General features: G+C 47.2%; 2 protein-coding genes and 1 non-coding gene across 3 annotated transcripts; 1 reads left to right on the top strand and 2 right to left on the bottom strand.

The window, feature by feature from the left end:
* Positions 1–484: 484 nt before the first annotated feature.
* Positions 485–6,854, bottom strand: rtn4rl1a (reticulon 4 receptor-like 1a). The gene is made up of 3 exons (XM_086013324.1): positions 6,680–6,854; positions 2,117–2,571; positions 485–1,492 (listed from the first exon to the last, which is right to left on the bottom strand). Exons 1-3 carry the CDS (start codon positions 6,690–6,692, stop codon positions 629–631), a joined length of 1,332 nt encoding a protein of 443 aa, XP_085869450.1. The 5' UTR covers positions 6,693–6,854; the 3' UTR covers positions 485–628.
* A 2,542-nt stretch (positions 6,855–9,396) lies between these two features.
* Positions 9,397–15,356, top strand: LOC147133714 (FH2 domain-containing protein 1-like). Its single transcript, XM_086012622.1, has 12 exons — positions 9,397–9,607; positions 10,332–10,719; positions 10,810–10,871; positions 11,242–11,350; positions 11,447–11,532; positions 11,827–11,927; positions 12,011–12,081; positions 12,161–12,268; positions 12,776–12,846; positions 12,940–13,057; positions 13,580–13,744; positions 14,193–15,356. The coding sequence occupies exons 1-12, from the start codon at positions 9,432–9,434 to the stop codon at positions 14,904–14,906; spliced, it is 2,169 nt and encodes a 722-aa protein (XP_085868748.1). The 5' UTR covers positions 9,397–9,431; the 3' UTR covers positions 14,907–15,356.
* Positions 15,357–15,743: 387 nt separating this feature from the next.
* trnaw-cca (transfer RNA tryptophan (anticodon CCA)) lies at positions 15,744–15,815 on the bottom strand. Its single transcript has one exon. It is a non-coding gene; the product is annotated as a tRNA-Trp (tRNA).
* Between the last annotated feature and the right edge of the window lie 101 nt (positions 15,816–15,916).

Here is a 15,916-nt window from a genome sequence, read left to right as displayed (position 1 = left end):
GCAACTGCATTCTCCTTTTTGTGGAGTCTTCCTATTTCTGTTTCTGGATGCTCGAACTCCTGAGGCGGTTGTTAACACTTCATTAGTAGCCACTATTCCCGTGGAATCAGACTGTCTTTGGGGGAAAGACGTCTGGACGTTGGCGTAAGCGCACAGAAAGCGATGGCGTAAACCTCCTCCCGTGTTTGGAGTCGGCTTTTCTGCATAGTGGCTTCTCACGCGCCTCTTTCAAACCACTAGTCCTCCCTGCGCAGAATCTGGACACTGGTGTCCGTAAATAAACGTCCCTTAGTTTTCAAATGCAAATGACCACGCCCAGCCGATGAAAACTTTTGGATTATAGGTGGAACAAGCTTCCCCAATTAGAAAGTGACCAGTTGCCTCCATCCACCTTTGCAGATGTCCCGGATGATGGAGTGTCTACTCAGACCTCCAAGTTGTAGCGCATTTTCCCCGATTGAGACGTTATGAAAATGATCAACTTCAATATCGCACAAATTCTGGAATGTACGCGGTAGGTGGTCCTGTCCCCTCAAAGTTTCTTGTGCCTTTGTACTCTTGACGCTTGACTTGTGAGTCCCCCTTTGAAAGATCCAAACAGAGCAGTCCAAAGTGACCGTGTCCTGGGTCAGTGCAGCGTTAGCAGTGACGCTAGCAGCGCAACAGAGAAAAAAGCCCCTGCAAATCGTGTCACCGCCCCATTTGTGGCTCTCTGGACTCCACTGGGGAGGCCTACCCAAGTTCTTGGCGCACACTTTTTCTTTCTCCTGGCGGTGGTCAACCCTTCGTGTCCACCCCCAAAGTCTTTCTCTTTTCCCTCGCGAAGAAGCTGCACCTCGTTGGGCCCCCCTTTGGCTTTGTGCCCTGGCCGGGTGCAGTTCCCGCGACCCCCCTCGGGCGGTCGTGGCAAGGGTGAGGGCGGCGGCAGGTTGTGCTGGTCACCGTGGGGCAGGTAAGGTCGTTGGTGCTGGTTGTGGCGGCTCCGCTGACGGTTCAGGTGGTTGGGTGACTCGCCACCCGCCCCACCGACCCCCCTGCCCTCCTCCTTCAGACAAGTCGGCAACTCTTCTTTCCTCAGCATCTTCAGGTCTTTCCCCGCCATCTCCGGAGGCGAAACGCACACCAACGAAGAAGTGGAGCCCCGGAAGTTCCGCAGCCAGTCCCAAAGAGGCAGCGCCCCACAGTCGCAGTCCCACGGGTTGTCGTTGAGGCGAAGGTACTCGAGGGCCGGCAGGAGAGCCAGGCTCCCCGCCGACACCTTCGTCAGGGAGTTGTTGAACAAGTAGAGCGTGGTGAGGTGCCTCAGGTCGTGGAAGGCCAGCCGGTCCACCCACTGGATGCGGTTCTGGTGAAGGAGCAGGCGGTCTAAGGCGCCCAGGCCCCGAAAGGTGTTCTGGTGGAGGCTCCATAGGTGGTTGCCGTGCAGGAACAGATGGCTCAGGTTCAACAGGTCTATGAACAGGTCGTCCTCCAGGAACTCCAACTGGTTGTCCTGGAAGAGAGCGCGGCGTTAGGGAGACATCGTGACCGTTGTTCGTTCGTCCTCTCGTTTCTCGTCCTGACATCAAATTGCAGCGGCTCCCTATCCCCCGCAAATTATGGGAGAGGACTGAGTCTCACAAGAATATGCTACTCTAACCATGGGTGTTGTTACACATAATCGTCCTCTTCCGGGACGCAGATGGATTATTCCTTTTGATTGCCGTACCCTTTTAAGAGTGTTCAGCTGCGAGGGTCAGTCACCGACTTTTTTTCGACTGGCTGCTGGTTTAAAAAAAAAAAAAGGCCGACTCGACTTGTACTTGACGGGCCACATTCACGAGCCTGGAGACTATGGTCTGCCACCTCATTGCAACTTGAGTTTCTGCTGTTTGCGGAGCTGTTCTGGGTTTTCGCGGTGAATTCTATCGTTTCAGTTAGAAAATAGTTTTGGTTTCCCCCCCCAAGAGACCTTTTCAAGTCCGCAAGAGATCTCTGAGATATCTTCGCCGCCTCCCGGCGACTGAGGAGGCATTGCGGAAATGTCGCGCCGACTTCGGTGGGACTTTGGCTCCGCGCGATGCGGTCCGGGTGAGAACGCAAGTCAACGTTTTGTTCCCCCCGAGTCGCCGCTTACCTGCAGGTAGAGATACTGGAGGTCACGCAGCTCGGCAAAGACGCCGGACGGCAGGCCGAGCAGACCGCAGCGGTACAGGTGCAAGGCGCGGAGTCGGCCCAGGCCCCGGAAGGTGTCGGCGGCGACCGCCTTCAGGTGGCGGTTGTCGCCCAGGTCCAGCTCCTCCAACTGCCGGACGCCGTGGAAGGCGGACGGCTGGATGTAGGAGATGTTGTTGGAGTAGAGCCACAGCATGGCGGCGGCGGGCGGCAAGTGTCCGCGCAGGAGCCGGCCGATCTTGTTGTTCTGCAGGAAGATGCGCCGGCTGTGCGGCGGGATGCCCTCGGGCACGGCCCGGAAGTTGTGCGCCTGGCACGACACGGTGCTGGGCGAGGTGTAGCAGATGCAGTGGCGCGGGCACGGCAGCGACGCGTCCAGGCCGCACAGAACCAGCAGCAGCTCCACACCGCCGCAACCTGGAGACGCGTGCACATGTGTGAGTTGCGCAGCTGATGGGATTTCGCCGCCGTGGGACTCGGGCACTTCTTCCGCATGCGGTCCCTAGTCTCGAGTCGTTTGGCAGTCGGGAACGAGCGAGTGGCTGACTCCTGAATCTACAAAAGGGTTCACTTTTTACGTCACATTGTACGGACCGTATTTTTCCGCGACTTTTTTCCTAGAGACCGGTGCGGCTATTCTTTGGATTTTTTTTTTTGTTTTTTTTTTTCTCCTACCGACAGGGGAGCTCTTACCGGAATTACAATACAATAGAACACATTAACAGGATGTGATTGCAGGTGGAGGACTTCAACAGGCGAGGGCGCTATGCGCTCGGTTTCTGAATTAGGCGGTATGCGGAAGAAGAGCTGACAAACCGGAGTGGCGGCGGGCACTGAAATGAAGATAAGTACTGGTTATTTTCTCTTAGTTCCCGCAAAGTTGTTGCCGTGTTAAACGGCCCTGTTAGGAAAGAATCTGTTCAGGGACATACGAGGTACGAGCCGAAGCGAGAACCCTAAGCCTAACCCGATAATATTTCTTTGGCACCATCTTGTGGCATCTTGCTATTTTGAAGTGAGATGACGAGCTTTGTTTCTCTTCTAACCTTGTCCAAGAGGAATAAAGTACTTTGCTGTAGCGGTGTAACGGTACGCTAAATACGCTAAATCACGTTTCGGTTCGGTTCGTTTTTTTGGAAACTTCGGTTCGGTATATTTTCTGTCCAAAAAAAAAAACGGATTTTTTTTTTTTTTTTTACATTGTTTATTTTGAAAAGATGACAAGTAAACTGTACTTTTTTTTCAAAAGAATAAATAAAAGCGAACCATTCGGGTGATATTCTAAGAAATGACACCAGAATAAAAAAATACACCAGCAATAAAGGTCTCTTAATTTTGTAAATTATTAAGACACTGAAATGTTTGAAGACTCAGCCGTAACTATGACACATCACAAGTAGTCAAGTTAAAGACAAGTTATCATTACAGTACATATATACATACAATAACAGATACAATCATTGCTAACTATATTAAAACTCTTTTTATCCTGAAAAAAAATACAGCAACCCTAAAAAGTCTTTATGAAATTGTATACACTTTTTAGGCATTGAAATTTTCAAGTTCAACAGCATATTGTAACGAATTGGGTTATCTGTGTTGCGGTCGGATTTGTGTGTTGCTGAGTTGTGACGTTTCCCAGGTTCGTGAATGCATCGTACGGCAAGCGAGTGGAGCAGCGGAGTAAGTACGTTTTTTTTACAGACCGGCCGACCAACGGATTAAGTAACCGAACGAGTCGCTAACTAAATGCTGACCCCCAAAAAAATCACCTGTCTGAGATCAACGAACCAACGATTTCAAGTAACTAAGTAGCTAAGTAAGTAACCGAGTGACCAACCAAACAAACATCTGGCGAACCAAATGACTAACTAACCGATGAAGTGACTGACTAAGCGCCGGCTGGCTGACGAAGCCAGCTAACCTATTTGGAAGGCTGCACATTGGGAGGGGTCCCTTTCCCTGGTGTGGTGGGCGGGGGAGGGGGGGGGGGGGGGGGGGGACGGGGTAGCCTTCCGTGGCTGTCGGCCTGGAAACGGGATGACATTAATCTTCTTAAGCCGTCGACGTGTCCTGCGGAGTCCGCGGCGGCTTTTGACCCGCCTTCGCTTTGGATTTGGCTCGGCGCGCTCACAAATGCATCATCGCCGTCTTCGTCTTCGTCTTCGTCCTCAGCATCAGCTTCAATTAGCGCGTGAAGAAAGACACTTAGCTGGCACTTTCTGCCCACTCCACACTCACTATGCGCCTATTTTTAGCTGCTCTGCGCGTGTGTGTGTGTGTGACCTTCGCGCAAACCAAATAAACACACACACAGTGACTGATGACAGTAAAAAAAAATCAATCGAATAAATACATCAACACCGACCAAACACATCTAACCGTGCAACAAACTGACCGCCAATCGACAAACTACCCAGGACACCAATGAGCCCCCCAAAAAGAAAATCACCGTCAGACAAAGCAAGTAACCAATCAAGTCGCTGAGCAATTGTGAAAGGAGAGCCAGTCCTGTTTTCAAGCTGGAAACATTTTTGGAGTTTTTTTTTTTTTTTTTTTTTATCAGCAAAAGATTAAAAATATTCAAGTTTGTTGCACGCGCTGTGCCGTCGACAAAGTGTTATCTAGCTTCAAAAACACTCCGTCAATTTTTATGGAGGGAAAAAAAATGGCGGATCACGGCAAAGTATTGGTTCAAGCAGCTCGCGTTGACAACACACACACATACACAACAAAAGAAAAAACATTTGAGAAATCCTTTCAGACTTGTCAACTTGTTGTGCTCACAGCAGCTTGATTGGCAGCTTTGTAAACAGCCCACAGCAGGTACACCCAACACAAACACACGAGCGCGCGCACGCGCACACACACTGTCATGCTGTGACGCATTCATGTTGTTGATTCAATAAAAGGAGACTCAGCTCATTTGCATATTCAGAATAAAATCATACCAAACGCATGACTTTCAAATTAAGAGCCGCGGGGCAAAATCAATATGGGCTTTGAAGGCTCCGTGCGCGTTGCCGTGGCGACGGTGGTTTGGCAGAAAGCGTGTGCGACTTGATGCAAATGCGCCGCGCATGTTTATGGATGGAATACCACGCACGCACATGCACGCACGTTTTGGGGTTAAAGCGCCTTCGCTCTCGTTTTGCAGCTTTTTCAACTGAAGCGCCAAAAACTTTGGTGTGAAACTTTCTCATTCGTTCAGCGATAAAGACCTCGTTAGAAAAAAAAAAAAAAAACTAAACCCCTACTCGCAGGGCTTTCTTTTTGACCGTGATAAATACCCTGGTACCAAATTTGCACAATAGCACCCCATAATGGGCCTCCTAAAGTTCCTGGTTCTACTTCAAGTCCCTGGAACTTTTAGTTTTTGTTTAAAAGTAAACAAAAGTAAAAGAAACCACTGACGAAACCTAAAAAGTACTATACCCCCACAAGCAGGGTTTTCTTTTGACCCTGAGAAATGACCCCAGAACCAAATTCAAACAATATCTCCAAGCTGTCAAAGGTCCTCCCAAAAGTTCCTCGTTGTACTTAAAAGTTACAGGCAGTTTTAGTTTTTTTGTTTTTTTTTTAACATGTTCAACATAATGGACCCCATCCCAAAGGTTCCCCGATATCTCAAAACAACTTCGACATGGACGTTTTGGAACTTTTAGAGACCCAAAGGCTCCTAGACCTCTGAAAAGTACCTGCCCTCCAAGAATAGTCTTCTTTTGTCCTTGGAAAAAAAAAAAATCCCCTCAGAACTAAATGTTGAAAATTGTTTCCTTAATGCACAATTTAACCTGAACTGAACTCAAAGTCCCAGGAATGAACTGGGCTAAGTAACGCGCTTTTTTTTAAGGTAAAGCGGAAGTCAAGCCAAACATATTTTTTTCAAGAATATGTTCCCAGCAGGCCCACTAGTTTGAAATACGGCATTCTGATTCATTTTGCGTTTGTGGAATTCAAGTTAAGCAACAAAATGCACACATTTTTAGCCATCTCTGGGGGCGGCCATTTTGTCATTTCTGTCGACTTAAAATGACATCGCAACTGCTCACAACGACCAATCACGGCTGACCTGTTTTCTGAATCTGAGCCGTGATTGGTCGGTGTGAGCAGTTGTGATGTCATTTTCAGTGGACATAAGACAAAATGGTCGCCCCCGGAGATGGCTCGAAACGGCCGGATTAACACTTATTCCACAAAGGCAATATTGATCAGAATGCCCCGTTTCAACTAGTGGGCTTGGGTAGAACATATTCTTGAAAAGAAAAATGTTTGCGCTGACTTCCACTTTAAATAATTACTAATGTAACGTGTTACTACTTTCAGTCAAGCAATCCTCAAATCAAGTCATGAGTGGAGTAACTGCGTTACTTTGACAGTCAGTGGGGATCAAGTGAAACGGCGGCAACGCTGCTCAGCGCGGCGCGGCTTCTTCCCGATTTTCAGCCTTTGCTTTCTCCTCAATCATCCATCGCGCACTCAGGTGTCGCGCGCGCACGCGCAGCAGCAATGCGCTGAGACTCACGGCGGGTGAACATTCTTGAAGGTGGCTGTTGCTTCTCCTTCCCGCCTCGGCCAAAGTGACGAGATGGCGCGAGTCGGGACTTTAGGTGATGAAGCACGCGCGCATCTTCCTCTTCCTCGGCGTCCTCTTCGTCTTCTGCGAGCTCTCAGCTCACAAGCGGCCACCTTGGCGCGCTCCTCCCTCGTCCCGCCCTCCTCTTCTCACTCTCTTTCTCTCTCTCTCTCTCCCCCTCCCTCCGTTGTTGCCGTTGAACCGGTGGCCACGTGGTGCACCGTCCCCTGACACGTGACGAATCTTTTTGTGTTGTTGTTGTTGTAATTAAATTGTTTGCACCCACCGCGCAGATGCAGTCAATTTGTTGTTGTGTTCCCAATATTTCGATCCCCTCTTCCCCTCATCCTCCGCTTTGCTCCGTCTCTGTTTCTTGGGATGGTGCCGTCCCGAATATTTGTGGGCCTCACCACTCTCTTTTATTCGTGGCCGCTTTATTAGGTACACTATACCGTGACAGGCACTGTCGACCATCTCTGTTGTTCCTAAAATGATGACCCTTGTTTTGTTTTATTTGCCACAACCTTTATTGTCCATTGCAGTGACTGCTTTTCCTAATATTCTAGCCCTCTTCTCCATCGCCCCCCACGTTTTTTTTGGTTTTTGTTTTTAAATTATGTCGAATTGGTGGCCACTTAATTAGGTACCCTCTCCCGTGTCATCCAACGGTACAAAGACCTAATTGTGTCATTGTAACCTTTGGACCAAAAAGTTCTGATTGTCCTCCAAAATATTAGCAACCAGATTGTACGGTTACAGTGGATGAGTGGCGAGCCTTGTCTGCCTCACAGCTCGGAGCTCCGCGTTTGAATCTGGGCTTGGGTCTTGCTGTGTGGAAAGACTTTGAACTCATCAATCGTCATTTTGACCGAAGAAGAATTTTGCTCAGCGTCCGCCTTCTGTTTTATTTGATGACTGATTTTGTCGGCAAAAAAAGATGAAGAAGACTTCAAGGTATTGGGAATAATTTATTCGGTATAAATTATTCGGTTTAATAATTACAAACATTTTGATTTGGTTGAACGCTAATTCATATTAGTGATGGTGGAATGTAAAATAAATGCATGCTTATGTTTCTTGTTTTGTATGTCTCCTTTGATTTTTTTTTTAATTGACCAAATTTGATGTTGAAATCAATGCTCACGCCATCGATGGGCTAATAAAAATCAGCATCAATGTTACCGTCATTGTAAACCCGCCAAGGTACCACCAACATGTTCAACTAAGTGTCCGCTAGCTTAATGCTAACATATAGTACAAAACGCCATAGACAGGCTCATGGAAATTAGCGTCAATGCAATGGTGATTATAGACCAACAAAAGAGACTAAAACATTGTTCGTTTTAATCCGCAAACTTGGACCGCAGGTGGACACGTGACAAGCACGAGGTGCGGAGCGGGCTTTGGGGATAGGTCACCGGCAAAAGTGATTGGCAGGCCGCGAGGGCCGGGCGACCTTTCAGCGACCTTTGATGATCTTCAGAGCGTCTGATTAGCGCCTGGCTAGCCCCGGACGACATTTGCAACAGAAAGGTTCGCTTCTTGCGCCGCTTCCTCGACACGGACTCAGCGCAACGCGCTCCTTGGCTGTGTGTGTATTGAGTGTGGACTGAAAGTCTGTCTGTGTGTGTCTACTGAGAATGTGTGTATCGAGAGTATGAATGTATACGTTGCGTGTATGTGTGTCAGGGTGAGTATGTGCGCGTGTGTTGGGAATGTTTGCATGCGTCTGTCTTTGTGCAGCGTGTGTGTGATTGTGTTGCGTGTGTGCCGCTTTAGCATTTCAACTTGTATAGCCTCAGCGCAAGTGATTTGCTTCTCACAGCGTTTCTTTCTTTTTCTTGTTACTTTTTAGCATTGGATTAAAGTGCAATTATAAAAAGATGCCCCAAAATGGCGCCAAAGCCCTGCCTAATAGGAAAATAAGTTAATAGCCTGGATTGTTTGTTGAAATGATGGCAAGTCTCTGCCCGATTATATGAACGTACACACACGCACACTCCTAGGCATTTTTTATTTATTTATTTTTTAACACAGAAGAAAGTGTCACCCATTTCTTTGGACGGGTGGTAAAATGAGTTTGACCATTTTTGGAAATATGACGCGCGTGCAGCACACTGGTTAGTGCACAATGCCCCCATGTGGCTTTTGAGGGAAGTGCAAGAGGCTACTTAAGAGTGAAGGAAACGAAGTTATCAAGCGCAAATACTTTGGCAGATTTTTTTTTTTCACAAGTGTATTTGACTTGAATGTTTTCCACCATTGTGCCAAGTACTTTTCTGACTGTAAAAATGTATTGTTTGCACTCAAGTATGTTTTACAGTCTGTACTTCTTTTTACTTTTAAAGGGGGAAATCAATATGAAATATGTATCGCCCAACTGGGGGTGGCTTTGCTCAAGTCGGCCGAAGTTTGCAGTCGGAATCGCTAACGGACGCTCCGATCAGAGCCGAAATGGGCTAGACGAGATCGGTCTAACAAAAAAACGAGTTTTTATTTTTGCGCATGACTGGAAGCGGCGGCGAGAAGCCGGTCTCGGCGGCCAGCGCGGCGAGCTACTCCCACTGGTCTGTATGCTATTTATAATTTCATATAAAAGTTTTGACTGTCGCTGGGGGAGACGCTTCCTGCATTTGCGCCATTTGGGACTTTTAAAGTGTTTTTGTTCAGGGGAGGCGGACTTCTGGGGAGTTTTGAGCCAATGGGAGGCTGTTACCGCCTACCTGGGCTGATTGGTGGAGACGTCATTTCGCCAACTCGGTATCCGATTGGCGGGCACGGGTCCTACCTGTGCATTTCCCTTGCTGCAAACTTCACTAAAAGCAGGCGACCACGCGATTTGGACACATTGGACTGCTACGTTTGTCAACTATTAAGGTGAGGGGTGTTGGAAGCGTCGTGACGCTCCGAAAACCGCATTCGGTCGTCAACGAATAACCCAGGGCGAATGTCTTTTAAGAGATGTAGGATTAAACATCGCGTGTTCATTGGCTAAGGACTTGACACGTTTTGGCGAAACTGAACCGACAATGCGACGAGGCAGTCAGATTTGATCTATTCGGCGCATGTATGATGCAAACAAGTTCCCGTTTCGGCACTGCAAGGAACACTTTATTTTTGATTGACGTCTTGTCAGTCGAGTCGTCTGCTGTTGGCTCGTGCCGGCTGAACACTGCCACCGGTGTTCGTCAAGTCGTCGCTTGAAACACAAACGCAAACATATTCTTGAAAAAAAAATGTTTGGGTTGGCTTCCGCTTTAAGAAAATGACTCAAATAATTGGTTGTTGCAGCCAGAGATGGGAAATTCAGGTCCAGGAAGTAAAATCCCTGCCACGGTTTGGCTTGAGCTACAGTTGCTTCTACTCAACTAGCAACTAAACGAGCTACCTGAGTCGAAGCACTTGTGGCTAAAGGCAAACTGTGGCATACATTTTACTTTTTGGACCTGCATTTCCCATCTCCGGTTGTAGCCCTAAAAGATGATCAGTCATCTAATTTGATAATTTGATAATCAGTTAGTTGCCGGTTACTCGATACACCTCAAGTGAAATGATGCAGATTTGTCGATCTGACTCTACTGGGCTTTTTGGTGGCGGAAAGTGAGACCTCCGCATCCCTCGACATGATGGAGGCAGCACCGATCTGCTCTGCGGAACCTGCTCCTCGTCCGCCGCCTCCTCTGTTGCTGCCGCCGCCGCCTCCGCCTCCGCCTCCGCCTCCGCCTCCGCCTCCTCCTCGTCTCGTCCCCCCGCCGCCCTCGTTGCAGCGGCGCTCCATGAAGAAGCTCAACTGGGACACCATCCCAAGCCAGCGCGTGCTGGGCAAAGTCAACGTGTGGACGTCGGCGCTGCCCCCCAGGGAGCTGGTGCTGGACACCCGCAGCATGGACGAGCTCTTCGGCCACGTGGACCGGCGGGCCCAGACCCGGGCCGGCTTCGGGAGACCACGCGGTGGCGGCTGCGGCGGCGTCCGCCCGCCCCAGCCTCAGGTAGGAAGTTCTCTCAGTTGGGGAAGTGTTCAGTTCCGCAGCAAAGTTCCTCCAAAAAAAGTCACGCGATGAAATGGTTTTTGTCTTCAGGTGAGCATTCTGGATGGCAAAAAGAGCATGAACATTGGCATCTTCCTCAGATATTTTAAGAGGTAAGACGGGGAAAAACGGGCTTCCCCCACATCACAGTGCTACTCTGACATCCAAGTTTAATTCAAAAGAAAACACGCATCCCAAATCACCTTTCGCAGCTGTGATGAATGCAAATGCCATTCATCTATTCTGTGAAATATTGCACGAAACATAAACACAGAAGAAAAACACACAAATATTAGATAAAAATAATACAAGGTGACTCAAATCTATTTGACAAAGTGGACAAAAAAGTGCACAAATATTAGAAACGTTGACCAAAATGTGTAAAAAAAAAAAATAATAAAAAAATAATAATAATCTTGAAATAACACAACAATCAGTAAAAAATACAAATGTATTTGTATTGACTGGTGGCTCCTACTACAGGCCGGCGGCGGAATTGCTAGAGGACATCGTCCGGGCCGAGTTGCGCGGCGGAGGCGACTGCGGCGGAAAATTGACGGAGCTGTGCAAGCTGCTGCCCGAGGAAAGCGAGGTAGCGCTCCGTCGGCCGCTCCGTCGGCCGCTCCGTCGGCCGCTCCGTCGGCCGCTCCTTCGGCCATCAGCCCTCACCAAGTGAAACTGGTCGCAGGTAAAGCAGCTGCTGTCCTTCAGCGGGAACCTGTCGCTCTTATCCGAGGCCGATCGCTTCATGGTGCAGCTGGTCAAAGTGCCGCGGTGAGTGAAAAAAATTAAAAAAAATATGCAAACAAAAATAATGTATGCTTACGTTTTTTTTTTTTTATTGTTCGTACACTTACGAGCATTGCTTCTTTGAAACTTTTCTTTATATTTTATTACGAAACAAATACTTGTAAAAAAAACAAATGCTTTTCAAAATTCGATTTGTTTACAAGTCATCATTTATGTCAACATAATGTCAATTTATGTTTATGTATGTTAGCTTTGACCCAGCATAGCAAGATAACAAATAAGCCAATTTTGCTAGCGTGCTTGCGCTAACTGTCGTAGCTACGTGGAGCTGCTGAAGACCATGGTCCTGCGCCAGGAGTTCTTGCCTCTCATGGAGGAGGTGAGCAAGTCGCTGGCCGTCATGATCCAAGCGGCTAACGGTATGCTTGCTAGCGCCAGGCCAGGCTAGGCTAGCTACTCCCTGTTTGCTAGCGCTAATCAAACGTGTGTTTCCCCCGCGCAGAGCTACTGGACTGCGACGAGCTTCACGCCGTCATCCGCCTGGTGTTGAAAGCCGGCAATTACATGAATGCTGTGGGTATTTCCTCGTTTTTGTCCTTGGCTCGTCATACTTGCGTGTGATCGGACGCCGGCTCACTGATTTCCCGCGCAGGGCGGTTACAGCGCCGACGTCATCGGCTTCAGGATGACGTCGCTGCTCAAGCTGGCCGACACCAAGGCTAACAAGCCAGCCATGAACCTCCTGCACTACGTCGCTAAGGTCCCCCAAAAGAATAACATTTCATCTTTTTCCCCCCCGAAATTATGCAGATTTTTTTTTCTATTATCATAAGATTATGCCTTTATTTGAAGCAATTTTCCAAAAAGTAGTCGTAAGTAGAATCATCTTAATGCTACATTTTATTCTAGTAAGATTTGTTGACTCTTTTTGAAAAGTATGCATTTGTATGATTAAATTAGACTTTTTAACGGTTGCATTCAGACAGACGGAGGACAATACTAGTCGTAGTTTTATGACTTTTTTTTAAATTACTTTTTTTAATGAAAGTCTCATTTTTCGATGGGGAAATGTGGTGCTTTTTTCCCCCCCAATGTAAAACAAAATGTTTTTAAGAATCAATAATCTTAAAAACACATTTTGCAAACACATAAAAGTAATCATGAAATAAGTCTTAGGAGAATAAAAAATGAGGAGGTGAAATTGTATTTTGTGAACGTTTTATTTTTCACGTTTTGTTTTGTGTTTTCCTCCTCCTTGTGCCAATAGCAAGCGGAGGACATTGATGCTGACCTGCTGAGTTTTCCCAGCCAGCTGGAGCACATCGGAATGGCAGCCAGGTGTGTCATACTCAAATGATTTGATTTGATATATATTAATTACTACTATTATTATTAGAGATCGTATGTGTATTTGTGTGAATGTGGCCTAAGAGTGTGCAAAGAGGACGTGCTGGCGGACTTGGAGAGGGAAGTGAAGAGGTTCAAGGAGGTCAAATTGTACGCCAGCAGACATCCCCACCTCCACCATCAGATGGCGCCCTTCCTCGAGGTAAATCTATTTTTCCAGAAAGAAGTCGTGATAGTATGAGTGGGATAATATATTATATTTCCAGATTAGAAAAAATAAAAAAAACACCTCATGTAAAAAATGTCTGTATTTTGATGCATTTCAATGGTTAAGAGACAGAGAATTTGATTTAAAAAAAAAAAAAAAAAAAAAGACATATATGCTCTCCCGGCTTTAAAGTTGGAAAGACGCAACAGCGCTCCCGGCTCTAGTAGTAGAAACGCGGTTATGCGCTTCCGGCCTTGATGGGTGAAATATGCAGAAGGGAACTCGGTGACGCATGGACGATGCCCAGCTCTGATAATAACATCTCTTAACAACATTGTAATCTTCAAAAATAAAGATCTACTTTCACTAAGAAAGAGTATAACTTCTTTATTTCAATTCAAAAATGTATTTTTCCTTATGTGAAAGAAACCTCACAGATTTTTTTTTTTGGTTTGTTTTTTTTGCATTTTGCTGTTGTGCTGCATGTCAAATGGTCGTCATTTTGTGTTTTTGCAGCAATGCGATGACGAGCTTTGCCACGTCAAGTCATCGCTGCACGAGCTCGACGTGTTGAGTTTTGCCGTGGCCGAGTTTTTCTGCGAGGACCCGCAAAACTTCAAGCTGGAGGAATGCTTCGCCATCTTCCACTCCTTCGGCCGACGCTTCATCGCTGCCGTGCAGGTGCGCGACGTCAGGACTGTAATGCCACAAATCTGTTGCAATTGTTTGAAATTGCTGTCCCACAATGAAAATCAAATTTAAAAAAACAATGAAGTGTTCAGACCTTGCATATTTAGTAATATCTTGTTATGATCTATTTTACCACAAGGCATTAATTGAGATACTATTAAACTGAATGTATAAAAAGTCATCTTTTATATGTCACTTTCTATTGGGAGGTGGCTGTCCCAATCTCTAACTTCAAAAAAATGATCACCGTGAAATCCTGCCAGGTAGAAAAAAAAAAAGTAAAATTAATCATGTACATTTAAAAAAAAAAAAAAAAAAAAAAAAAAAAAAAAGATACCAGACCGCAGAAACAAACTATTCTTTGTGGTTGTGTTTATTTCTACTGCACAAGCCGCTGATGGTTTTCCCAAACCAGAAATTGTTTTCTTCACATCCAAAGGAGAATCGTGAGCGCGATGTGGCCGAGCGTCGTAAGAGCAGTGAGAGTGTCCGCCTGACCGCCAAACGCGCCCCCGTGCCCCCGGCCCCGGAGTCTAGCCTGGAGTCAGCCTTGCACAGCTTCCTGTCCGCCACCTCTGAGGGAACTTCCGTCGGCAGGTCACGGAGGAACTCCCGTTCCCCTGCGCCGCCGGAAACTCCCGCCGGGGACAAAGAAATGACGCGAGAGAGTCCCGAGAAGAAACACGGAAAAGTCGAAAAGGACCGCGTGGAAGGTCCGTCCACTCCACGCACCCCTCGGCCCAGAACCAGGGACGTTTTCTTCGCCAATAACGGCGACTTGGGCTCGCCGTGGACCATCCTGAGCCCGCAGACGTGCTCCCGGCAGCGGCGCCCTCGGTGGCGCGGCGGGGCGGACGCCGAAGAGCCGGACGACGGCGTGTGGGAAAGCACATCCGGAGTTCCTCGAGGGCGCTCGGCGTCCGTGGACTCCACTCGGCAGCTGCCCACCGACACCGCCGCCGCCGCCTTCCGACTGGGTACTTTGTTCCAGAGGGCCGCCGCCCAACGCTCGTATTCATCTGGCTCCGGGACGGCCAGTGTCGGGAATCCCGCCAGCGGGCCGGCCGGCTCCTTCGGCTTCATTTCCTTCTTCAGACGCATCGGAGGAAAAAGGGAGGCGGAGGAGCGCAGCCTGAGAAGAGCCGATACTTAGGTATCATTTTATATTATTATTTTAAATAAAATTGAATTACAATTATTTCATTTTAAATGACAAATGGGAACTTGCCATGGACATTTTGGGAGTCAGTCAGCGCTCAAAAATGCCCTTTTATATTTCATTTTGTCGAATGTCTTCTTTTTCTATCTGTGTACAATAAATGATATTTTGCTACTTTTTTACTTATGTGTGCACTTGTATAGTAAGAGTTTATTAAACTGCAAACTCAGCCTTGAAGCCGTATTTAATTTGTATATACAGTATAGCGTGTAAAGCACATAACTGAGATGGTACATAAATACAGTACATCAACATGTGTGCATTTGTGCAGACTATGATCATGAGTAATACCAGAGATGGGCAGACCGTTAGACCGGCGGATCAGTCCATCACTGACTGATGCCCGTTTTGCTAACGATTGACAGCACACCTTTCAAAAATGGTAGACTGACGAATGACGGAAGTGTGTTTTCATCCGTCAGTGTAATCATCACTGCGCCTGGTTTGCTGATGTTTTTTGTGGCGACGGATGGACTGACTGATGGACCGACCAACTGAGGATTACAATTCAGTTCGTCACAAAAAATGACTGATGAATGACGGACGGGTACCCTGGCTGATGACGAAATGACGGACCAGCAAAATTTTGTAAAATGCCCTCCTCTGAGTAATACAATGGAACAGCAATAAGTGAGACCATAGAGAAGGTTCCATAAATCTTTTAATTCGTGAAACACTGTCAATGTAACATTTATCGCAGTCTTGTGGATTGTATCAATCAAAAATACTCGATAGCAAACTTGTGTGTTAAGACATCTTAAAAAAAAGTATTGACCCCGACGTGATTTGAACACGCAACCTTCTGATCTGGAGTCAGACGCGCTACCGTTGCGCCACGAGGTCTTACTGTGAGGTCGGACAAACTGGCTTTATAAAGATTTTTGGCTCATGTTTGGGTCACGGAACAAAATCGTTTAAACCGGTCCGTGACTAGTTAAGCGTTT

This window comes from Filicampus tigris, chromosome 17 (assembly GCF_054856515.1).
Source record: "Filicampus tigris isolate MCC_2025a chromosome 17, RoL_Ftig_1.0, whole genome shotgun sequence".
Lineage (NCBI taxonomy): Eukaryota > Metazoa > Chordata > Actinopteri > Syngnathiformes > Syngnathidae > Filicampus > Filicampus tigris.
The sequence above is the reverse complement of the archived record's forward strand: the minus strand, read 5'-3'. Positions and strand labels throughout refer to the sequence as shown.

Excerpts from the sequence above, each read along its gene's own strand:
- rtn4rl1a (XM_086013324.1), bottom strand. Across the intron at positions 1,493-2,116 it reads TCCAGTATCTCTACCTGCAG|GACAACCAGTTGGAGTTCCT; the intron begins GTAAGCGGCGAC and ends GCTCTCTTCCAG.
- LOC147133714 (XM_086012622.1), top strand. The coding sequence starts at position 9,432 with ATGGGAGGCTGTTACCGCCTACCTGGGCTGATTGGTGGAGACGTCATT. Across the intron at positions 10,720-10,809 it reads TCCGCCCGCCCCAGCCTCAG|GTGAGCATTCTGGATGGCAA; the intron begins GTAGGAAGTTCT and ends TTTTGTCTTCAG. Across the intron at positions 13,058-13,579 it reads AGATGGCGCCCTTCCTCGAG|CAATGCGATGACGAGCTTTG; the intron begins GTAAATCTATTT and ends GTGTTTTTGCAG.